Source organism: Pelodiscus sinensis, chromosome 9 (assembly GCF_049634645.1).
Source record: "Pelodiscus sinensis isolate JC-2024 chromosome 9, ASM4963464v1, whole genome shotgun sequence".
NCBI lineage: Eukaryota > Metazoa > Chordata > Testudines > Trionychidae > Pelodiscus > Pelodiscus sinensis.
Window position 1 is genome coordinate 39,421,503 of NC_134719.1, and position 22,567 is coordinate 39,444,069.

General features: G+C 41.0%; 1 protein-coding gene across 2 annotated transcripts in view; it reads right to left on the reverse strand.

Annotated features, from left to right (window-relative positions):
* CDC14A (cell division cycle 14A) overlaps window positions 1-22,567 on the reverse strand; it is a 129,120-nt gene that overhangs the window by 43,133 nt on the left and 63,420 nt on the right. For both annotated transcript variants that reach the window (XM_014571900.3, XM_014571899.3), the window contains exons 6-8: window positions 17,206-17,272; window positions 12,833-12,895; window positions 7,179-7,266 (exon numbers count right to left, since the gene is read on the reverse strand). In XM_014571900.3, the coding sequence (XP_014427386.2) occupies window positions 7,179-7,266; window positions 12,833-12,895; window positions 17,206-17,272 (218 nt within the window). The remainder of the gene's footprint in view (window positions 1-7,178; window positions 7,267-12,832; window positions 12,896-17,205; window positions 17,273-22,567) is intronic.

Genomic DNA, 22,567 nt, shown 5'->3' on the forward strand with positions numbered 1-22,567 from the left:
CTAAAATATGCAAAAAAAAGAACATCCACCCATTAGTAAATCTCTGAAAACTATCTTAACACACACAAACCAAACCTCTCTTTAAAAAAAAAAAAAACCCAAAACAAAACAAATTAACACATTTTAAATGAAAAACATGTTATTAGTGTGCTGTTAACAATCATGTTTGACATCTTAATAAAGATAAATGTATCTATTTGCAAGAACATGTTAAGTTTGGTTAAAAATTAACAAAAAGATTTAGCCTGAGGTTTATAAAGCTATTATTCTTATAAACAAAGGCATCAGAAGATGTGAAAGCATAATGTCTCTTTGGTACTGTACAATGTCCTGTGTGTTAGAAGTTAGGTTTACAATTAATACAGTAGATTCTCTACCCCAACTCTAAAGCTAAACTTATAATGAAGGATTATCCGGTTTCAAGTGAGGCATATGTATGACGATTGTACAATTCCATATGGTGTACATGTTTATCTGTTGTGGAGAGAGAGACTGAAAACCTTAGAACAAGTGGTTATCTTCTGGAACTAAAATCTCATTCTCAACTGCAGTTATTTTTGTGAATCTCTGAATTTTACATCAACGCAATTAAGAATTACATAGTTTTAGTATGTATATGTTATAGCTTTGATTTATGTTTATTCAGCTTTGTGAGTCAAACATTGAGTCAGTCATTCAGCTAGTAGCTATTATTGTAGTGGAGTGGCTGCTCCACTTTACAGAATGAGGGGTTAAGGTAGGCTGGAAAGAACCTGTGCAGAACCCAGCCATTGAGAGATAGGCTTCTTAGGTGCCAGTGAGGAAGCAGCTTGGTGGGGCAGCCTAGATATAAGAAACTTCTCAGAAGAGCAGAAAGCAGTTGGATGCTGACCAGAGAAGGTCAAGGACTGGTTCTCACTGATGGCACAGAATTTTGGACACCGTAGTGCTGAATAGACTCAGGAGAGCAGAGTGGGGGAAGCTTCAACCCGATACCAGCTACAAAGAGCCAAGAAAGTGGTCACAGGGAAGTGGCCAGAGAACATTAAGAGGCCAGGAAGAGGAGGAGGACAGGACAAGGCTGTTGCTAGAGGATCCCTGGGTCAGAACCCAGAGTAGTTGGTGAGCCTGGAGCACTCCTGTTGCACTACCTCTTGCCACCAGGGAGCATGGTTATGGCAGTTTGCGCAGCTTGCCTCTCAGGTGAAGGGCTAGACTTTGAGATGTGGTTGGCTGCTGAGGTAGGTGCAAGTCTGAGGACTGCCGATCCCCACCAAAAGTGGGGAGAATGGACTGGTGGGCATTTTTCTGAAGAGGCTGTCACAATTCAAAGGAGCAATGCAGGCGCAGAGCCAGTAGAGGGGAGACAGGAAAGCAGAGTAATAATGCACAAGACACTGACCAGAATGTGGTGCACTCAAGTGACTGAGCCAATTCCCAGACTAACCAGCAGGAGGTTCTGCAGTGGTGAGTCCAACCTGCTATAATTATGTTATCAGAAACATTCCTAAGAAGCCACAGTAGAAAATATCCTGCTATTATGCTAGCACATTAGGTTTATCACAAATGTGTTCATTTTCGATTGGTTTTCTGTTTACTTCTCACTATTTCTGTGAATAGTAGATCTAGCCAAACTGAACTTTCAATTGTTTATTTTAGGTTAAGAGAGGGTAACTCATGTGGAGAAAATAGCATCTTTTGTTAAGAAAAGGTCAGATCTTTTTTTTTTCTTGACCTTAGTTATTTACCAATTTCGTCTATGCACTAAGCTGAACTGTGCCAAGTGGAGACAGAATTCCTCATATGGGTAGGTAAAGGTGGGGATGGAGAAAATCTACTATGTGTTTGAGAGAGTTTATCTGTTGGTGCGTCTGTGTGTTTGTTCAAGAATTCCTCCTAAACAGTAAGAGCTAGGACCACCAAATTCGGTGTGCAGGTTCCTCTTACAACTTAAACCAAGGTAGTGGTGGTTCCAGGAAAATGGGATATGTCTGGAATGGGACTGCCTCTCAAAGCCATACAGAAAAGAGACAGAATCACTAGGCAGGTGAAAGGGGCTGGCTGGGAGTGCCCTTACCCATCTGGGACTGCCCCAGCCCTGAGCCTCCCATCCTCCCAGAACCCGGTAGGAAGGACTGAAACTCCACTCCCCCGATTTGTATGGGGACATTGCTGGCTGTTCCCCTTTAATTTGCTGGCTGTTCTCCTTCATCAGGAAGCCAGGGGAAAGTACACAGTTTGCTATATTCCTCACTCTGGCAGGGAAGGCGCAGAGGGCAGACGAACCTGGATCTTTTTAAAGACAGTCTTGGAGAAGGTTCCTAGTTGGCTCTCTCGCAGGCAAATATCTCAAATAAAATATTCTTTCATGTCTTTGATGTACTGTGTCTTCATTAGCAATTAAGTACCTCAGATCATCTGCATTAAAATGTGCAGAGAGGAAGGAAAGTTGCTCTCCATCAGATGAAACCTGAGAAAAATGTTATGTTCAGGGGATCTTTAAAAGAAGAGACACATTTGCTGTTTATGTTTGATTATTTTAAAAAAGTGTGACTTGTCTGAGGGTAGTAAACTAGCCCCCCTTTTCTAAGAAAGGCATAATGGAAACTAGGGTAGTTATGTGGAATTTTATTTTCCTCAGATATATCTTTAACTCTTAGAGCTAAAATAGATCTGAACCCGTCTTTTGCTTTGGAAAAGGGGAAATTTTTCTCCTGAGAAACATAGGAACATCCTCTATAACTACAGGCAGTCCCCGGGTTACATGGATCCGACTTACATCGGATCCCTACTTACAAACGGGGTGAGGCAACCCCGCATTAGCTGCTTCCCCCTAGCAGACCAGGGAGATGCGGAGCAGCTTTTCTCGGCAGACACCTCAGCTTGAGAATAAAGGACTGAGGGAAGTGAGGTGTGGGAGAATAAAACTGAGCCCTGGAGAAATGTTTGGCTAGAGTTTTCCCTACAATATGTACCAGTTCCGACTTACATACAAATTCAACTTAAGAACAAACCTACAGTCCCTATCTTGTACGTAACCTGGGGACTGCCTGTACTGCTAGAAGAGAAGACTGAACCTCCTGCTGAAGAACTGTTTTTTGATAGTGTCCATGAACAGCCTGGAGGAAATGGGATAGAGGTTGGGAAAACATATGGAAGGAACAGATGGACCTGTAGAAATTGTTTTATTGCCCCAGTCTAACCCATCAAAAATGTTTTCAGAATGGACTGCTGATCAAGAAGAATCAGCTGCCACAGAGGAGGAGTGAGGAGTTGGTTGTTTCCAATAATTTCTGCCCTTTTCTTGCAGTGGGTCCTCTTTGCCGCTGGCACATAGATTCCAAGCAACTTCAGGGCTGCTCTGGAATCCTTTTGACTATGTACCTGATTGTCCATCTTTTCTGAAAAGAGGAAGGGATCTTGAATGGCCTGTCATATTTCAGGAGGGAGATCAGTAGACTGCAGTCATGAATTCGTAAATATGGCAGACATACTGAATTGAACTGCTGAGTCTGATGACCAGTCTGATGACTCAAGCAGTTGTGGCCATCACCTAGGTCTCTTCCACCACAACACTGAAATCCTGCTTGGAATCTTCCAGTAGCCTATCTTTAAAATTCATTATGTTCTCCCAGAGAGCAGTCCTATCAACTCAGAGGAGTTTGCTGGTTAACAATTGTTAGTTACAGCCCTCTCATTGAATAAAATTTATAGTGAAACAAGTCAGTCTCTTTGGTGTGAACACTTGATGCCCTTCTCCCTCCTACCAATTGCTTCAGTAATCGAAAGTGCAAATCAGGACATGGCCATCGAAGCTAGTATGTTCACTAGATTGTAGCATTTCTTGCAAACCTCTTCCCTTGAATATCTAACACTAAAGACATAGTTCTGGTGAACCCTGCTGTCTTTCAGTGGGGGTGGTGAATCACTCACCATCTTTATAAGATCATTTGGTAGTAAAGAAGATGATGCACCAGGATACCAAAGCAAGGTTTGGCCTGATCTGTCTCCGGAGGTGGAGGAGCTGTCTGAGCAACTTCCAGTTGCATGGTATCATATCAGAAAATGTTGCCTGTGGTGCTGACCACTTCAATGCACCCCTGTTGAACTCCACTCCGCTGGGTGAAAGGAAGTCTGAGTAAAGGGAGAGACTCCATGGCAGTGTTTCTTAACCTTTTTAAGTCCGAGGAACACCAAACAATTTTTTTTATGAGGAGCACCAAGGATTTTTTGTTGAGCAAAAAGAAAAAAAAAAATCGGAGGGGGAGGAGGGGACACAGTTTAAGAAACACTGCTCCATGGTGTTCAGAAAGACCTCTGACATGATATTAGGGCCCATGCTTGCACAGGTCATTGTCCCTTGAGATGTGCTCACTGCTGGGACAACTGTAAGATACATGAACCTCAAGGCTCTGATGGAGGGTATGCATCCGGCTTGTATGGGACACAGTGATCCTGCGCTTCTGAGTCATAAGAAATGACTAAGTCCTACGATAACAGTTGAACAGAACACATGTGCACAGGGGATAAGCCAAGCCTGAGGATGGCAGTACTGGGGATATTAATGGTGTTTTGCCCCTGAACTGTTCTTCCTTTTACATGCCTGAAATGTAGAATATTTCATGCTCTTACAGAGCTGGTGTAAGAATCACAGTCACTGGTATCAGCTGAAACTGCCAGGGACACCTGTTCCAAAAAGCAGAGCAATTCTCTAGTGGCTGCCTATGCCTCTGGCATTATTGGTATCAGAACCAGGTCATGAATTTGAAATTTTTTACACAGGAATGTAAGGGGTCAGCCTCGATGGACTCAGAGCAGGTCCGAGAGTTGACAAATCCCCCCTTCCCTTTTACAAATGAGGAATACTTTGGGGAATGCCTCCACTCAGTCTCTCTCCCAGTGCCTCTATAAGATCTTGGTACTGATGCTCTTTCTGAATAGGGTACCAAGTCTGGTTCTCTTTGGTACCAGAGATACATGAATGAGATGCCAAATGCCTCTAAGGCTGTGTGCTCCAGACTGAAATGTGTAGCATTTGGAGTATGCTCTGAACTGGAGGGCTCTAATGGAGGTTAGGGTGCCAACTTCATGAAGAGACATCTGGCTGCTCTCTATCTCTTAAAAAAAAGAGTGGGACATAAATCCTTTATTTGTCTGTGATGTGGGACTCCCCCAAACATTTTAGGTAACTGGAGTACAGGTTGCTGTTTGGCATCAGCCTGGCACAACTGGCAAGATATAAACCACATAGCACGAGGCATGGCTCTGGTATCAGTACAGAGATTCAAATCTGGGCCCAAAAGGATGTAAAACTGAAGCCTATCACTACCACTAACTATATTCTAACTTAACTGACTATTAAGAGAATAAATAAATTATCTAAAACTACAATAGGAAAAGCTTGTGACAGCAAGACCAGAAGTACTCTAACAATGTTCACAGTGGTAAGAAGGAACAGAAGTGGGTTAACCGCAACTCCATATTTTTATACCTACATACAGTGGCATGTGATGGTGGAAAATGTTTGTGCCACCTCAGTGGATATTGCTAAGGGATAATGTTCCCTGACAACTGTGCATGAGGTGCACACATATCTACAGTATAATACACGTCTGCAATCACTCGAAGAACTCACCCACTTTGCAGTGAGAATGCACATTAATTTACTCAAGCAACTATAGTCCTTCATTGCATTATCACAGTATGCTTTGTATGTACAGAAGACAGACAAGATCTTCTACAATTCATTGGGAAAAAGTTAAAGAATGGCTCAGCTTACTGCAACACAAAGAATTACAAGATATACTCCCTTAAATACTGGCGATATGCAAGTGACTGCAGCAGCAGCAAGGACACAGTAACTTGGGAATGGCTTTGCTATGTGGCTGCTCAGACCTTCTAAATTGTTTAGACTTCACACAATGGTCCAGTCTTTTCAGTACTGTGGGCTTCATTCACAGCAGTGTAGCATCTCCACAGGCAAGGTACATAAACAAAATAGTGTCCTCCGTGAGATGTGACTTTGGATGTTCAGTGTATCCAAGGCAATGTGCAGAGAATGCAATTTTAATTTATAAAAGGGTGTCCATGCAGTGTGACCTTGCATGCACCATACACGTAAAGTCCTGCTGGGCTGAGGACATCAATTTTGAAGGGAAAAATGGATACTTTAGTGGCCAGACACAGTCATCCTGAGGGCTCATCTGGCACACTGGTTTCCAGCTGGATCATCCCGCCACTCCAGTATTTTACTTAAATATGTGCTTTAAAAGAACAATTTATAAGTCACATCTGTGAAAGTGTTTTGCCTACTGCAGGTAAAGGCTGTAACTAAAAAGTTAGCATTTTTCACGTACTCAATACATTCATCCATCCTTTGCAGTTTCTCTGTACAGCTAGTTGGTTTCCCTTTAAATCTGTATGCATGTTTACCATTAAACACAGAAGATGAACACGACATTAAAAATTAGAAAGTGTAACTATTAAAACCACACAGAAATTTGAGGTCAGTGTAACAAAAAAAATCTACTTGTAACCAAAGTTTTAAAAACTAATTTAGATTTCTATCTGATTCTGCCCCTTTAAGTAGCATGAATAACAATCTCTTGCCTTCTTCACTCAGGCTTCACTTTCTTGCTCTATCTAAAGATATAAAACCTACTAGTTTCCCTACCACATACAGAATCTTCAGTTGGCAATACCTGAATTTCTAATGTAAAAACAGCATTGTTAAAAATCCTTTAGGGCATTTTTTATACAACATAAAAAAAATCTCTTTGCTTCATTTCCCACTTTGTAGTTCACCTTTAATTCTACACAGAAGAGAGATCAGCTGTCAGTTTCCGAAGAAAAGTATGGTGGCACTTAAATTCTGAGCCACTTGCTAAGTGAATTCCCTACATCTCTTCTAATCATGACTGAATGAAATTAAGTCATCTGATGTAAAAAATCTATATATAGTTCTATCCAAATTGCCAAAACAAAATTAAAAAAAAACAAGAAAGCCAAAATCCCACCAACTTTCCATTCCACCTATTGGAATCAATAATTTTTAAAAAATATACTGTAACCTTTATACACTGTCTTCCCAAATATATCAAAGACTGGAAATAAAGACTAATTATACTCAGAAATAGCAGGATTATAAAAGTGAAAAATAAATACACTGTTTTGACATATGATTGACAAGAAAAACATACCATTTTCAATTTTAGTTTTTGGGTGGGGTCCACTAAACGCTAAAAATTTTCCTGGAACAATCCAGTTGAAGTCACCATTTTCTACTCGCTAATGAGCATTTTAGGAGAGAAGAAAGGAAAAACATTTTAAAATTCACTCATAGCTGTTTAAAATCTCATTTTAATACTTTTAAACTTAAACTGTATCCCTCTATAGCAATCACGTGAGCAAAACATTTCAGACATAATAATTTAGCTCAGAAAATGGGAAAAATCAGACATGCATGAAGTTAGTTTACAATATAGTAAAGGTAATCTTAGAAAAGCTTGCTTTGGAGAGATCTTCAAATGGGCAAACTTTTCTGCGCCTGATCTAAGACATTTCTGCTTAAAAGTTCAGGCTTTCCTCTGTATTTATACTTATGAAATACAACAGGTGCTGGCAAATGCCAATTGTATTTTATGCATTATTAAAGGCTATGGAAATCTGCCACATCATGAATACTGGCAAAAAAGAAATGAATAGGAAACAAAATCAAGACAAATAGGTCTTAAAATAATTTAGTTTCGTCCCTTTGAAAGTTGTGATCCATGCACTGGCATAGCTCTGATGGGTCAGTAACCCCCCCCCCCCAAATATGAATCAATAAAAGTATATTAACATTTGAAAGAGGGTTTTCTTTAAAAGAAATCACAAGATTATCTGTTCCTCTAACAAACAAAACATTTTTGTTTCTCATTTTTACACTCAAGCTTCACAAGTAATCTATAAGCCTGGAATTCTTCTATTGCTCATACAACCTGCCAAAGCTGAAAGCATCTTGCACATACATAACTGTGCTCAAAATCTCTCAGATATCTTAAAAAAATTACAGGTGGGATCATTCCTAGTTTGACAATGTAGTTGCTCTACCTGTGACATTTTATGTAGTGCCACTGTATTTGTATTTTGTATGTCAATTTTTATGTAATTTACAGGCAGTCCCCGAGTTACGCGGATCCGACTAATGTCGGATCCGCAGTTACGAACGGGGCCCTTCCTCTCCCTGGTCTCCAGCAGACCAGGGAGAGGAAGCAAAGCGGGGGAACACGCGGGCAGCGGACAGGGCTGTCCACTGCCCACGTGCTCCACGGCTTGGCTCTGCTTTGCCCCCCCCCCCCGCCTCCCTGGTCTGCAGACCAGGGGGACGGGGACGGGCAAAGCAGAGCCAAGCCGCGGAATGTGCGGTCAGCTGACAGCCCAGAAGCGTCTGGGTTGTCAGCTGGCCGCGTGCTCCGTGGCTTGGCTCTGCTTTGCCCCCCCCCACCCCCAACTGGCAGCGCCCCAGCTGCTGTACCACAGGTGTCCGGAGCAAAGCCGCGGAGCACGGGGGCAGCGGGACGGCCCAGACGTGCCGTGGCTGTCCTGCTGCCCTCGGGCTCCGTGGCTTTGCTCTGCTTTGCTCCCCGTCCCCCCGGTCTGCAGACCAGGGGGACGGGGAGCAAAGCAGAGCAAAGCCACGGAGCCCGAGGGCAGCAGGACAGCCACAGCGCGTCTGGGCCGTCCCGCTGCCCCCGTGCTCCGCGGCTTTGCTCCGGACACCTGTGGTACAGCAGCTGGGGCGCTGCCAGTTGGTCCCGTAGCGCCGCTCTGGCGCTACTGGACCAACCGGGCAGCACCCCAATTGCTCTGCCCCAGGTGTCCTGATTCAGCCACTGCTGGTCAGTTTCAGCAGCGGCTGAATCAGGACGCCTGGGGCAGAGCAGCTTGGGTGCTGCTGGGTTGGTCCAGTAGCGCCGAGGAGCGGTGGCGCTTCTGGACCAACCCAGCAGCTCCCCAGCTGCTCTGCCCCAGGCGTCCCCAAGTCAGCCGCTGCTGAAACTGACCAGTGGCTGACTACAGGAAGCCCCTGCCCCGGGCTTCCTGGAATCAGCCGCTGATCAGTTTCAGCAGCAGCTGACTTGGGGATGCCTGGAGTTCTTAAGTTGAATCTGTATGTAAGTCAGAACTGGTGTCCAGATTCAGCCGCTGTTGAAACTGATCAGTTTCAGCAGCGGCTGAATCTGGACGCCAGTTCCGACTTACATACAGATTCAACTTAAGAACAAACCTACAGTCCCTATCTTGTACGTAACCCGGGGACTGCCTGTACATACAGTAGATGCTGTATTCAGTGGTCCAGCTCTCCAATCCACATAACCTGCCACGTGAAAAAATTCTGATTATGTCCATTATGGTAGGTGATTTGTAAACTATTTGGTGGGCCACTCCATTACAACTGATTCCATGGTCTTTCCACAAGCAAAATTTATGCTGAAGTAAATAGGAATTAAGGATTGGTGGTCTGACTCAATTGGCAAAAAGCAGAAACATAAGCAAATTTATACAAATAGCTGTAACTTCGGTAGATTAACTAGAATTTTATATAAGAATGTTTTTCACTTTAGAAGGGGGGGACTAACTCAATGTTGTCAGCAGTTTTCATGAATAATGAATGCTTTGTACTTAAAAAGGGCATGATCCACACCTCGATTTTTAATCTACTTGAACAAATGTATAGCTGACACAACTGGAGATAGTTGATAAGAATCTAAGATACTACTATAAATTTAGTATTTTCAATTTTGTTCAATGAAAAGGGGAAATAATCTATAATCTGAGACCTGTGTAGGACAATGAAGGAGAATTGTTTTCTATGGCTTTTATTCTTGCATATCTGTCTATTCAAAGTTATTCTTAAAAAATTCACCAATCTAAACTAAAAGTCATCACATTTATGACCGTGTCAAAAAATACAAAAAATGTTTACATTTTAGCTTCCCATACTGGAAGTATCTGAACTGAATAAATAACAGAGTAGGTTACTTTGCGTGTATACTCAAAGTTTAAACGAGAAATAAAAATATATAAGTAAGTGAAGTTATGAGAGAGTTTGGGAGAACTGGAGAAAGGAAAACACACATACTTTTTAAATGGGCAAACCTGAGAGAATTCAAGAAAAGAAACTGAAGAGACACCCAGATTCTCATTTCTTTAAATAGATAATTAATTCGAGATACCAATGTTCCTTTAAATATCACATTCCACATTCTCATTCAAGAGTGAATTATCTCAAATGTAAACATTTAACAAATAATGGAACACTTAGTACACAGATTGCTAGTTTAAACTACTAAGTACATACTCTCCTAGAGAAACATGACCAGGCATGTGCTGTACACATTCCAAAGAACCTTCCTTTTTCAATCAACCATCTTTCAGTTTTTTTAGAACAAGTATTTTACTACAGTATACAAAGAGTAAACAGAATTTAAAAATCCAGCCTGATTACTTGTTCAACATAAACTATAGTAACTAAAACAAAAAATGCTAAGCAATGCAACATAGGCTGTTGTGGAGAACAAATTTGGTTCACTCTATGGACATGTCTAGACTACATTTTACTTTCGAAAGAAGATACGCAAATTCAGTGCGAATTTGTATATCTTCTTCCGATCGCTTTTTTGAAAGAGTTTTTTTTTTCCTGAAAAAGCAAGCAGTCTAGGAGCAGTTCTTTCTAGAACCCCCCCTTTTTTCCAAAGGAACTGTAAACCTCAATTTTTGAGGAAGAAGGTTCTTTTGAAAAAAAGGTTTTTTTTTTAAAAAAAAAGAACTGTATCTAGACTGCTTGCTTTTTCAAAAAAACTCTTTTGAAAAAGCAACTGGAAGAAGATATGCAAATTCTGCCAAATTTGCATATCTTCTTTTGAAAGTAAAACACAGTCTAGATGTGCCCTATATGTGATAGCACACAACTATACTGAAAACCCTCTTTCAAAGATTTTTAAAGCTGTGGAAACAGCTAGATGGCAAGAGGAATGGGAAAACTCAATTTGGTGTATATTGAATGTTCAATACAGAGTTTAAGGTTTGTCTATGATTTCACTCCTTGCATACTAAGAGCTCACTTGCCTTCTCAATGACCATTCTTCTTGCCTATTTCCTACAGTCTCTCATACTTTAGAGGGATCTTAATTCATATACTGTCATCTTATATCAAATAAATAAAACAGCATTTTAATGGAGTCAAAGCTTTTTTAAGGTCAGCACTGCTACAAATCTTATGATGTATTTAATATAAGCCTAAGCCACTGCACCAATATACAGGCAGTCCCCGGGTTACGTGGATCCGACTTATGTCGGATCCCTACTTACGAATGGGGCTTTTCTCGCCGTGGAGGACACGGGCGGCGGGACCGCCCAGACGCGCCGCAGTCCCGCAGCCCGTGTCCTCCGCGGCGAGAAAAGTTGCTCTGCGTCTCCCTGGTCTGCTGGGGGCGCCCCCCTGCCCAGCAGACCAGACTTTTCTCACCGCAGAGGACGCAGGTGGCGGGACCGCCAAGACGCGCCGCGGTCCCGCCGCCCGCGTCCTCCGCGGCGAGAAAAGCCGCTCCGCGTCTCCCTAGTCTGATGGGGGAGCCCCCCCAGCAGACCAGGGAGACGCGGAACAAAGCCGCAGAGGACGCAGGCGGCGGAACCGTGGCGCGTCTCGGCGGTCCCGCTGCCCACGTCTCCCTGGTCTGCTGGGGGGGGGGGGGGGGCAGCTAGTGTGCCCCCTCCCCCCCAGCAGACCAGGCTTTTCTCGCCACTGGTCAGTTTCAGCAGCAGCTGAATCAGGACGCCTGGGGTAGAGCAGCTGGGGGGCTGCCGTGTTGGTCCCACAGCACCGAGGTGCGGCGCTACTGGACCAACCCAGCAGCACCCCAGCTGCTCTGCCCCAGGCATCCCCAAGTCATTCGCTGCTGAAACTGACCAGCGGCTGACTACAGGAAGCCCGAGGCAGAGCTGCTCTGCCCTGGGCTTCCTGGAATCAGCCGCTGATCAGTTTCAGCAGCAGCTGACTTGGGGACACCTGGAGTAGAGCAGCTGGGGTGCTGCCGGGTTGGTCCCCGCAATGCCGAGGGTCGGCCCCAGGCGTCCCCAAGAGCAGCACCCCAGCTGCTCTACCCCAGCTGCTCTGCCCCAGGCGTCCCCAAGAGCAGCTGGGGTGTTGCTGGGTTGGTCCCGCCGCACCAAGGGTCGGCGCTACCAGACCAACCCAGCAGCACTCCAAGCTGCTCTGCCCCAGGCGTGTCCGATTCAGCCGCTGCTGGTCAGTTTCAACAGTGCTGCGGGGACCAACCTGGCAGCACCCCAGCTGCTCTACCCCAGGTGTCCCCAAGTCAGCTGCTGCTGAAACTGATCAGCGGCTGATTCCAGGAAGCCCGGGGCAAAGCAGCTCTGCTTCGGGCTTCCTGTAGTCAGCCGCTGGTCAGTTTCAGCAGCGGCTGAATCGTGGATACCTGGGGTACAATATGTACCAGTTCTGACTTGCATACAAATTCAACTTAAGAACAAACCTACAGTCCCTATCTGGTACGTAACCCGGGGACTGCCTGTACTTAAAAAGGGACACCAATGCCTTTCTGATAGCTACATGAATTATTTTTGAAAATACAGAGACTATGTCTATACTGTAGCCTTTTTGCACAAAACATATACAAATGAGGCTATGGCATATCTTGGGAGAAATGCAAAAATAAAATCCCAAGTCTAATACTACAGCTGATTTCTATTTAGACCTGCATTCTAATTCAAAGCATATGCCACTGTACGTGCAAATCTAACATACTTTGAGCAAAGCTAGAATTAAGAATGAAATATTAAGTATACAAACCTCATAGTGTTCATACTCATCCACATCAAATGTCTTAAAATCAAAAAATCCATGCTGAAAGGCCTAAAAACAACAACAACAACAACAAAAATAGTTTCTTACATAAGAGACTGATCATAATAGCACATTGTCAGGTCTTCGTATTTTGTAGCATATTTGAAAATCAACAAAAGCAAACCTGCCTATGTTTAAAATGTCGAAAAGCCAAAAGTGTATACTAAGAGAACCCTGAAGCTTACGTGTTTGAGAAGATTAGAAAACTCAGAACGTTAACATAAAGATGCCACTGCCACCTTCATTTTATCCCCTTATACATAAATTATTGTACAGTCACTTTTTTCTAAGGCAAAGTTACAATAAAATGTTAAGACATCATACATTACTTATTTAAAATCAGGTGACTATTCAAACATGGCTATCTATTCTGGTTTGTTGTCTGGGAAGTCCTTCTTCAAGGGAGCCTTTGATTACATTAGCAGACTCTACTTCTTCTCAAATAATAAAATTGAATATTTTTAACTACTTATTATTTTATATAGTGTTATGTATTTTATATAGTGTGTGTAAGGTGCACAATGAATGAGAACAAGATATCTTCCTTCAACATTTTTTGGAATAAATGACTTATGGAGTCTGTCTGACATACAGAGTAGAAAATGTAGTATAAGGCCAGGTCTATACAAGACCTTGTAGGTTGGCTTAAGGTAAGAGTAGGCAATAATTTTTTGACTAGGGGCCACTTCAGAAATTTTTGGAATGGCCCCTCAGGTGGAAGTGGCAGATCCTCGGATGGAAGGGGTGGGGCCAGGACGTTTCTGTGCTTCCACACTCACAGAGCCCAACTGGTCTGCGGGTTGGGGAGTGCGTGAAGTCTTTGCCCCCATCCCCCTCCAGAGAACTGCCAGCTGTTCTGAACAGCTGGAATTTCCCTCGAAGCACCCACTGCCTGGTATTGGGAGAAGACTTTGCGCGTTCCTCCCTGCTCCCAGGTGAATCAGGGCCTGGGGGCAGGGGAAGCTCGCAAAGTCTGCTCCCACCCTGCAAGGAAGCTCTGTGTCTAGAGTCACCCGCCAGCTGAGCAGCAGATTCCCCCGCCAGTCAACTGCCAGGTTTGACTCTAAGTGCCATGTGCTCCCCAGTCCCTAGGCCCTAATTGGCCTGAGGGCAAGAGAGCAGCATGACCTCTGCGGGCCAGATCAACCCACTTAGTGGGACAGATCCAGCTCACAAAGGCCCTTTTCCCCACCCCTGGCTTAGGGAATATTCCTCCAGCTACATAGAATACCTCGTTGGAACTGGCTTACATTAAGACAAGCTTGGCGCCATCTCCACTGCAGGAGACCGACAGGAACAAATGCTCCTGTCGGCCTGGCCTCCCTTACTCCTCACAACTGCAAAGAGTACAAATGCTGGCCAGAGTTGCCCTTAGTGTTCAATTTATGGGTCTATATTCAGGCCTATATGCAGGAATTTCATTGTGGGGTACTTTTTTCTGGAAATGTCGACTGCAAGGGTGTGAATGCACCCCCTAGGGGCCCCAAAGCAAGGAAATCAGCCTCAGCCTTCGCCTGGCTAGTCAGAGCATGAACAAGGGAGGGTTGGGCAGCACACTGCTCCTGCCTTCTCCTGGTTGGCTGGAGCATGCTTACTTGGAGGACCATAGTGAGGTGCTTTTGCACCTTTGCCCCCCCCCCCGCTTATGGGCTTGACACTACACCTGCTAAACTGAATGCCAGAATATTGATCTCCAGCTCAGTGAGTGAAGATGTGCCCTAAGGTAAGTGAAAAATGTATACATATATATTATACTTCAGAAATAATATGAGAGTACATAATTAAAGATCATACTGTTTATGCAAATGGGCAAAAGGGCTATGTTTGTGTGTGCAACCTGTATTTTGGTATTCTCTAATTCTAATTGTTAATTATGCATCTATATGTTTTCCAACTTTTTTTTGGTGGAATATATATTTTGTGAAGCACTGTAGGAGTCTTCCAATTTTGCATAAACTTTTTTTTTTTATTCTGGGGGTATGTCTACACTTGCACCCTAGTCCTCATTTTTTGGGGAAGAGTAACGTTAGTACAAACCAAGGGGTTTGGTTCGAACTAACACGTCCCAGCACGCACTTCCTGGTTCTAATCACCTGTGATTCGAACTAGCTCACCGGCGAGATCATGGTAATGAAGCGCGGGATATTTAAATCCCCACTTCATTGACTATTTCAAAAGCCTGCATTTGCATCCATTGTTCGAACTAGGGTGCAAGTGTAGACATACCCTGGCTGATAATAATTAAGTCTATAACGTCTTGTGAATGAAGAAAGACGTGGCATTAACTGTCTTTGGGGAATAAATGAAGTAGACTTCTGCAGCATGTTAGCATATGTATTTATACCATTGAACTAGATACATCCATCTTCTGATTAATGTACATTATACAAAATGTGCTTTGGGATTAAGGAACATTTAAACTAGTTTCTGCAATAGGTGAAAAATCCATTGTGTAATTCTACAATGCCAAGCATAAACTTTTAAAGGCAGAAAAAAATAGTTTCTTCCAAATTAATAAAGCAGGCCAAGAATTTTGCTTTAGATTTAGAGGAGATTTCAATTTAAAATGTTTTTGGCTTTGCAGGTCAGTGGGTTAGAACTTCAGTAATGACCACTATCATGGAACAAACAAAAATTGTGATCCCTATCCTTGCTGATGAACACACATTCATTTCATGTGCACTATTGTACGTTCCTACAACAGCTCTTTCTAGACATCTCCCAGATCTCTCAGCGAGATTTCCTAGTGCTTGTGCCTTATTCACTGGCAGGACCTCTCAAACCAATGTAAGGAGTTCAAAAATATTCAGCTAAGAAGTTGTTGTCTTTTGGTTTATTTTAAAGAAACAATTTAGCTTCAATACCCTTGCAGAACAATTAAGATTGCATATTTCTACTGGTGACTAATATAAAAGTTAAGACAAATCCTACTCTCATCACCGAAGCAAGTGATTCTACTGATGTCAATGATGAGATAGGGCCAAATTCTGTTCATCTATCTTGTAGTATAATGTTACTAATTAAAATCTCGTAGCTGGTGTGTTTCTTAAAACCCCACCTATCAGAGTCACGTGAATAGACAAGAATCTCAGGTTGCATTTAATAACAAAACTCGTTCCCCTCAGGCTTGTAAAGTAAAGCTTAGTGTACCCTATCAGTCCAAAAACCAGAAGGTAACTCCCCATAAATATATATTTGTAATTTCCATTTTTAAGACAATTTCCTGAATTTAGGGACCCTGACAATTTTGTTTTTATTTTTAATGTTGGCATCTTGTCATATGTTTTCTAGAAAGTACTTATTTCGTCAGCTGCACCAGTCCCATTGAAAACTGTATAATGAATGCCTAATACAATACTACAAAGTACCTAGCTTTGTCTCTAAGGTACATTAGGTGGATTCAGTATACCCAGTATAGTTTCAGGCAATGTTACATGAATATCACAAGAAAGACCCAAACAGCAATGCAATTTTTGGCCAAACTGAAGTGAAGGTGGAGGAAGCAAAGAAGTACTGCTTTCAAAATCAGAACTATTTATTTTGCTGCCATCAGAAACACCACTTAGGAGACTAACAAATATACATATAAATTTTTTAAGCTAGTTTTCTTGATAAGTTTGACACAAAAATCATAAAGTGAAAATCCAATTTGAAAACCATAAATTGAAAATGAAGAAATACTCAAGACTAGTCAAATTGCTGCATGAAGGGAATGGTTCAATACAAGCAAAGCAAGTTATAGTAATTGCATTACTCTTTTTCTTTTTCAACAGTTTTGGAAAGGCTGGAAAGCTATTTCAGATCATAAAAGTCAGTGGGCCAAGAATTTTATTTAGTACGGGTTATAATGAGAATAAAACTAGTAATAAAAATTGATTAAGCATTGTTAATTTTCTCACTGTTATTCATAAGTGCTGTGATAAAGCTACTGTTTGTGAAATACCAGTTAGATGAAATTTTAATGAAATCTTAGTTTGTTTTCTCAATAAGTACTAGTTTAAGTTATTCCTTTGTACTAATTTTTAATTTGAGCCACTAACTTGTTACAGAAACATTTCAACACAGAAGAGGTTTGGAGTATATACAAGTTTATACACATCTACTGACCTTCAGAAGTATGTAAAACTCAAGTGGTGGTTAAATAATAAATTAATAGTTTAACACTTTCTCCTACTCTCAGCATTTGAAAGAAGTCCTCACTCTTTCGAATTTTGTGGCAAGAGATGACTTTTTCTTGGCAAATTTACAAAAAAAAAATCCATCCGATTTCAGTTTAATTTTTTAAAAGAATCATTGCAATTTACAGTAAATGTTATTACCTTTTTTATTCCCTGTAAGCAATCCAGGATTTTGAGATTGTATGTGCAGTTTCCAAATGAGGCATCCCTACAAATGTAATACAAATTAATGTTAACATGTACAGGACAAAAGTCAGTCAAGAAAAGGCATAACCATAGCAGCATTACATAGATTTATTTCAAAGTTATTCAATTCTCAACTGAAAGCTCAATCTAGTTAGCAGAAGACATCACTTACAAATATGAATATGCTAAATATCTTCCTCCAACGGTGAGTAACACAATTTCTAGTGACTAATATTAAATTATCTTTAAAAAAATCAAAATTATTTCATCTCAGCTGTAATACATTTTTGGGAAACACGAAGTACTGCTTTATGATTCGCTCTATTACATATGCAGCTGTGATTAGCAACCTCTCTCTCAAAAAAGTCTTTACTGCACCATGTGCAAAACTAGTAGCAGTCTTGGCAGAAGTCAGCAATAAACAAACGCATAAGAGAAATCGGAAATAGTCTTAATTCCTTTTTTAATCAGCCCAGATACACTAAGGAGAGAGGTGAAGATGACCATCAACTGGCATTTCTTCTGACAATTATTTCACTTAACTGCATCACTGCAGATATAATTAACAATTATCCTGACACGATGTAACTAATAAATACTCTGACATCCTTACCAACTTTGCCCCAGGGCAAAAATGTAGCTCCCCTTAGTGAATTTCATACAATCACCAAACCAGACATTAAAATATCCCTCCCCCAAAAGACAAACATATTACATTCAAATATTACAGAGAATACACACATAAAAATTGACAAGCAGAAGGGAAAACATGATTTTTTAAAACTGTTTACAGTTTCATGGAACATATACTTCATAAATGGTTTCCCATCTTAATATTTTGAGACAACTTACTTTTTGATAATTAACTCATAAACAGGAAAAAATAAAGCTTTTCAAAATGTTGTCATAGTTTATTTAACTTTTTTTCTACATACTGCCAAAACATTAATACAACATTCTAACTTGAGAATTTTCTCATTATTCATTATGTAGTACAGAGAGACCATTATGAAAGTGTAGATGTGTAGTATATGATTTGTGCATTATGAACACATAAATACATTCCTAATTTGCATATAGAATGGTCAATTTGATACATTAATTTTATATTGACAGTCCATGAAGGCAGGTGTAAGGAGTGATTTTGGTTCACTGCTTATTTTTTTAAATTTACTGTTTCTGTCTATCTGCTAGTTATCTACAGTTTTTGTATTGCTGCATGACTTAAGCACACTTAGAGACAACCCAACCCACTATCAAGAAAAAAAACCTACAAACAACACAGGCACATTCAGGCTACGGCTACATTGCCTTTTTTTGTGGAAGAGGAAGCATATTCAAATTGTTCTCATTTGCATATCTTATTCCGATTCTTTTTGCAGAAGAGGTTTTGTCGATAAAAAGCCCTGTGTAGACGGGACCATTAATCGGAAAAAAAAAACCCTTTTTCGCAAGTTCCTGTAAACCTTGACTTTTGAGGAATAAGGGATCTTGTGAAAAAAGGTTTTTTTCCCTACCGATGGCCCCACCTACATGGGGCTTTTTATTGGCAAAACCTCTTCTGCAAAAAGAATCAGAAGATATGGAAATGAGAACACGATTTGTATATCCTGTGCCGCAAAAAAAGGCAGTGTAGCCATAGCCTCAGAGATAAACTCATCTCATTCCCACATTGTTGTTGTCCCATTACACCAAAGAAAGATAGAAGGCACTGTATGTGGTATAATTAGGTGGCAACTTTATTCATCTAAAATATCTATTGTGTAAATACAGAAAAAAAGGAAGGTGGCTCCGCCTTGTATTGGACTTAGGACTTCCTGAAAACCCTTTCCACATCTCCCTTAAGGGATGCTTTCCTTTAAATCCTTTCCCAAACTCTTTTATCTAATTACCATGTCCTTTCCATAATGACATTACACTCTAAGGCTATGTCTACACTTGCGGCTTCTTGCGCAATGAATATGCAAATGAGGATAAGCGTGGAATATCGCCGAGCCTCATTTGCCTACCTAATGAGATACCATTTTTTTAAGAAGAGGCTCTTGTGCAAGAAGCAGCATCTACACTGCCCCTTCTTGCACAAGAAAAACCCTCTTACACAATGTCGTTACACCTATTACTTGACAGGAAGAACGGCATTGCGCATAAGGGTTTTTCTTGTGCAAGAAGGGGCAGTGTAGATGCTCTTTCTTGCGCAAGAGCCTCTTCTGAAAAAAATGGTGGCTCATTAGGTATGCAAACGAGGCTCGGCGATATTCCACGCTTAGCCTCATTTGCATATTACTCGCGCAAGAAGCCGTGAGTGTAGACATAGCCTAAGGGTATGTCTATACCACATAGTTCCGTCGACGGAGCCATGTAGATGAGCTTTGTAGACATAGTAAAATGAAGCGGCGATTTAAATAACTGCCGCTTCATTTGCATCAAAATGGCTGCCGTGCTGTGCCGATGAGCTGTTTGTCGGCTCAGTGCGGTAGTCTGGACGCTCCGCAGTCGACATCACAAGCCTTTGTTGACCGTCCCGGTAAACCTCATCCCACGAGGCACAACGGGACGGTCGACAAAGGCTTTTGATGTTGACTGCAGAGCATCCAGACTACCGCGCTAAGCCGACAAACAGCTCATCGGAACAGCGTGGCAGCCATTTTGATGTAAATGAAGCGGCGATTATTTAAATCACCGCTTCATTTTGCTATGTCTACAAAGCTCATCTAGATGGCTCGGTCGACGAAGCCATGTAGTGTAGATATACCCTAAACCTCCTTCCGCCACCCCAAACCTACACTGGGGAAAAGTGAAAACTCACTTCTTGGACAATCTGTCAGAAAGAGATTTTTTTCTCCAGTCCCTTTGGAAAAAGTGGTGACCAGTATAATACCCATTGCAGGTCATGAAGGAAACCAGGGTTTTTTCAGATTTCATGAGTGGAAACTGTAGATTCTGTCAGCCCGATCCAAGTAAAAGACAGCTTATTTGGGACTGGCCAAGGTATAAATGCCCTAACTTCTGCACATCTGGAAGAAACTGGACCTTCCCTGCCCCGCAATCAGAACCTGGGGTCAAACGATTCCTTTCCTTTCCTTTCTTTCGTCTTTCTCACCTCCTGCTACCAATTGCTACCCGCAAAGGGGTAACAATCCCTATTTTTCCAAGCTGCCAAAAAAGGACCCCACTGCATACAGCTGTGGTAAGCACATTCACCTAGGCTCATTCTCATAAGGGATTATAAAGGAAGTAACCATTTGCCTCGGCCATACATGCACCAGATAACTATAAATGATCAATGTAAATGTCTCAAGTCCATCATCCTTGGCTAAGTAAGACAAAAATGTAGAAGAAACATTCTGATGCTCCAGGAAAGGATTAACTGCCTGATGTGAGATAATTTGCCCTATAGATACGCTGTTCAGGAAATCTTTTATATTCTTTTCTGAATCATCTGAGGCCTTGTCTATACTTACCTGGAAGCTTGAATTGCTACATTAATTACTGGAGTCAATGTACTTTCATTCGACCTTTGGCACCATTTCCACAGAAGGGGTCAATGGGAATAAACTAATCGAGGAGTCAACGGGCACCCTCAGAATTCTATTTAGCAGCAGTGAAGACATGGTCTGATGCTAGTCTCTACTTGAGACAGAATAACTGACTAGAAAGACATTTGGTCTGTCTTATCTGATAAGTTCTATGGTCCTAATTAAGCTAAATGTGTCAGAAAATATAGAACAAAACATTTAAAGTGAGCTTTGATTTCACATAATGCTGTGTAGCTTCCCTTTTTTATCTGGCTACTATTTTAATATACACATTTTCATGTGCTTTAACAGAAGAATATGTATTCTCACTAGAAGGAAAAAAAAATTGGTTCATTCAAAAATTTTAAAGCTTTCAAGTTTTTCTGATAGAAGAATCAAAATATTCTCTTGGTAAGCTTAATAAAATACAGAAAATAAGGAATTCTATTACATAAAAGGAGATACAATTTTGGTTGGGGTTGAATTGCATAAGAAGCAATTTTGAGAAGATAAACACAAATGTATTTTAATATTATGTCTGAGAGAAAGAGGATGAATAGGAACACACATAGGGATATATAATGAAAAATCCCTGAATAGAGTAGCAGTAACAAAAAGTTTATTATACATGGAGAACATAATTAAGTAGCAAAGCTAGGAGAAAAGAGCATGAAGTGTTTTTTGTAACAATAGTTGCACGAGGATAGAGTTTCATTAACTATACTCAAGCTAAAGCTTCAATTTTTAAATAAATGTATAAGCAAGTATTCACTGGAATAAAATGTTTACTCACAGAATTTCTTCATCATGACAATGAAATGTTAGAGAAAAAGAGAACACGAGAAAGCTAGGATCAAAGAGCAAAAGGGAGAGCAAAACTAGCAGCCACCATGTTTCTAATACCTGTGATTGGAGAAACACCAAGCAATCTTGTCAGAAAACAGGAACAGGAATACAGTAGTCACATTTTTCATATGCAAGATAAGAGTAAATATAAATTGTCTGCCTTCTTAACAACCCAGACAAACAGAGGAAGCTGTGAAAAGTATGAACTAATTTCCAGAGCCCTTACCTGTTCTACAAATAGATTAAAAATCCATTAAGCTATCTCAATTAAAAACTACACATTATCTATTATTTCTATTAATCTGTATTAGAAGATGCATTTTAATATGCATAACGAGGAATAAGGCTCTGTACAGAGATAACAGGTGTCTGTTTCAATTTTTAGAGAAATAAAAAATCTGTACATTTGGAACGTGGAAATATTTTAAACCATCAATTTATTTAGACAAATTTACAAATGAAAGTTCTGATGATCTAAATCACAGGATGAAAATAATCAGCTTCCCTGAAACACGAATTTTGGATCCTAATAGGGTCAATCCATCCTTTTCCTTGGACGACTACATAGGTAAAGTGAATACCAATCAAATTCATGAGGATTTTCCAGACCCAATGTTAAAGACAGAGATCCTGAATGGTCTCATGGGCTTTAAGGATTCTATGGCAGTTTTCATTGCAAAATGAAACTCAATAATGAAACTCGGAATTTCTATCTAAAAATGTTTTATTGTTACAATTAACAAGATGACGAATGGAAAGATTACAGAAAAACAATTTTCTCTATTGTTTCAGTTAGTTTACTTAGTATATTTGACCGGATTTCTGTGAATATTTATTGCTACATGGGTCATAAACCTGGACCTTCTTACAGGAAAATCTGGAGTGATTTGAGAAATTCTATATACACTGTCAGCACCACATCCAGATCATGAAATCATTTAACTTTGTGTGAAGTG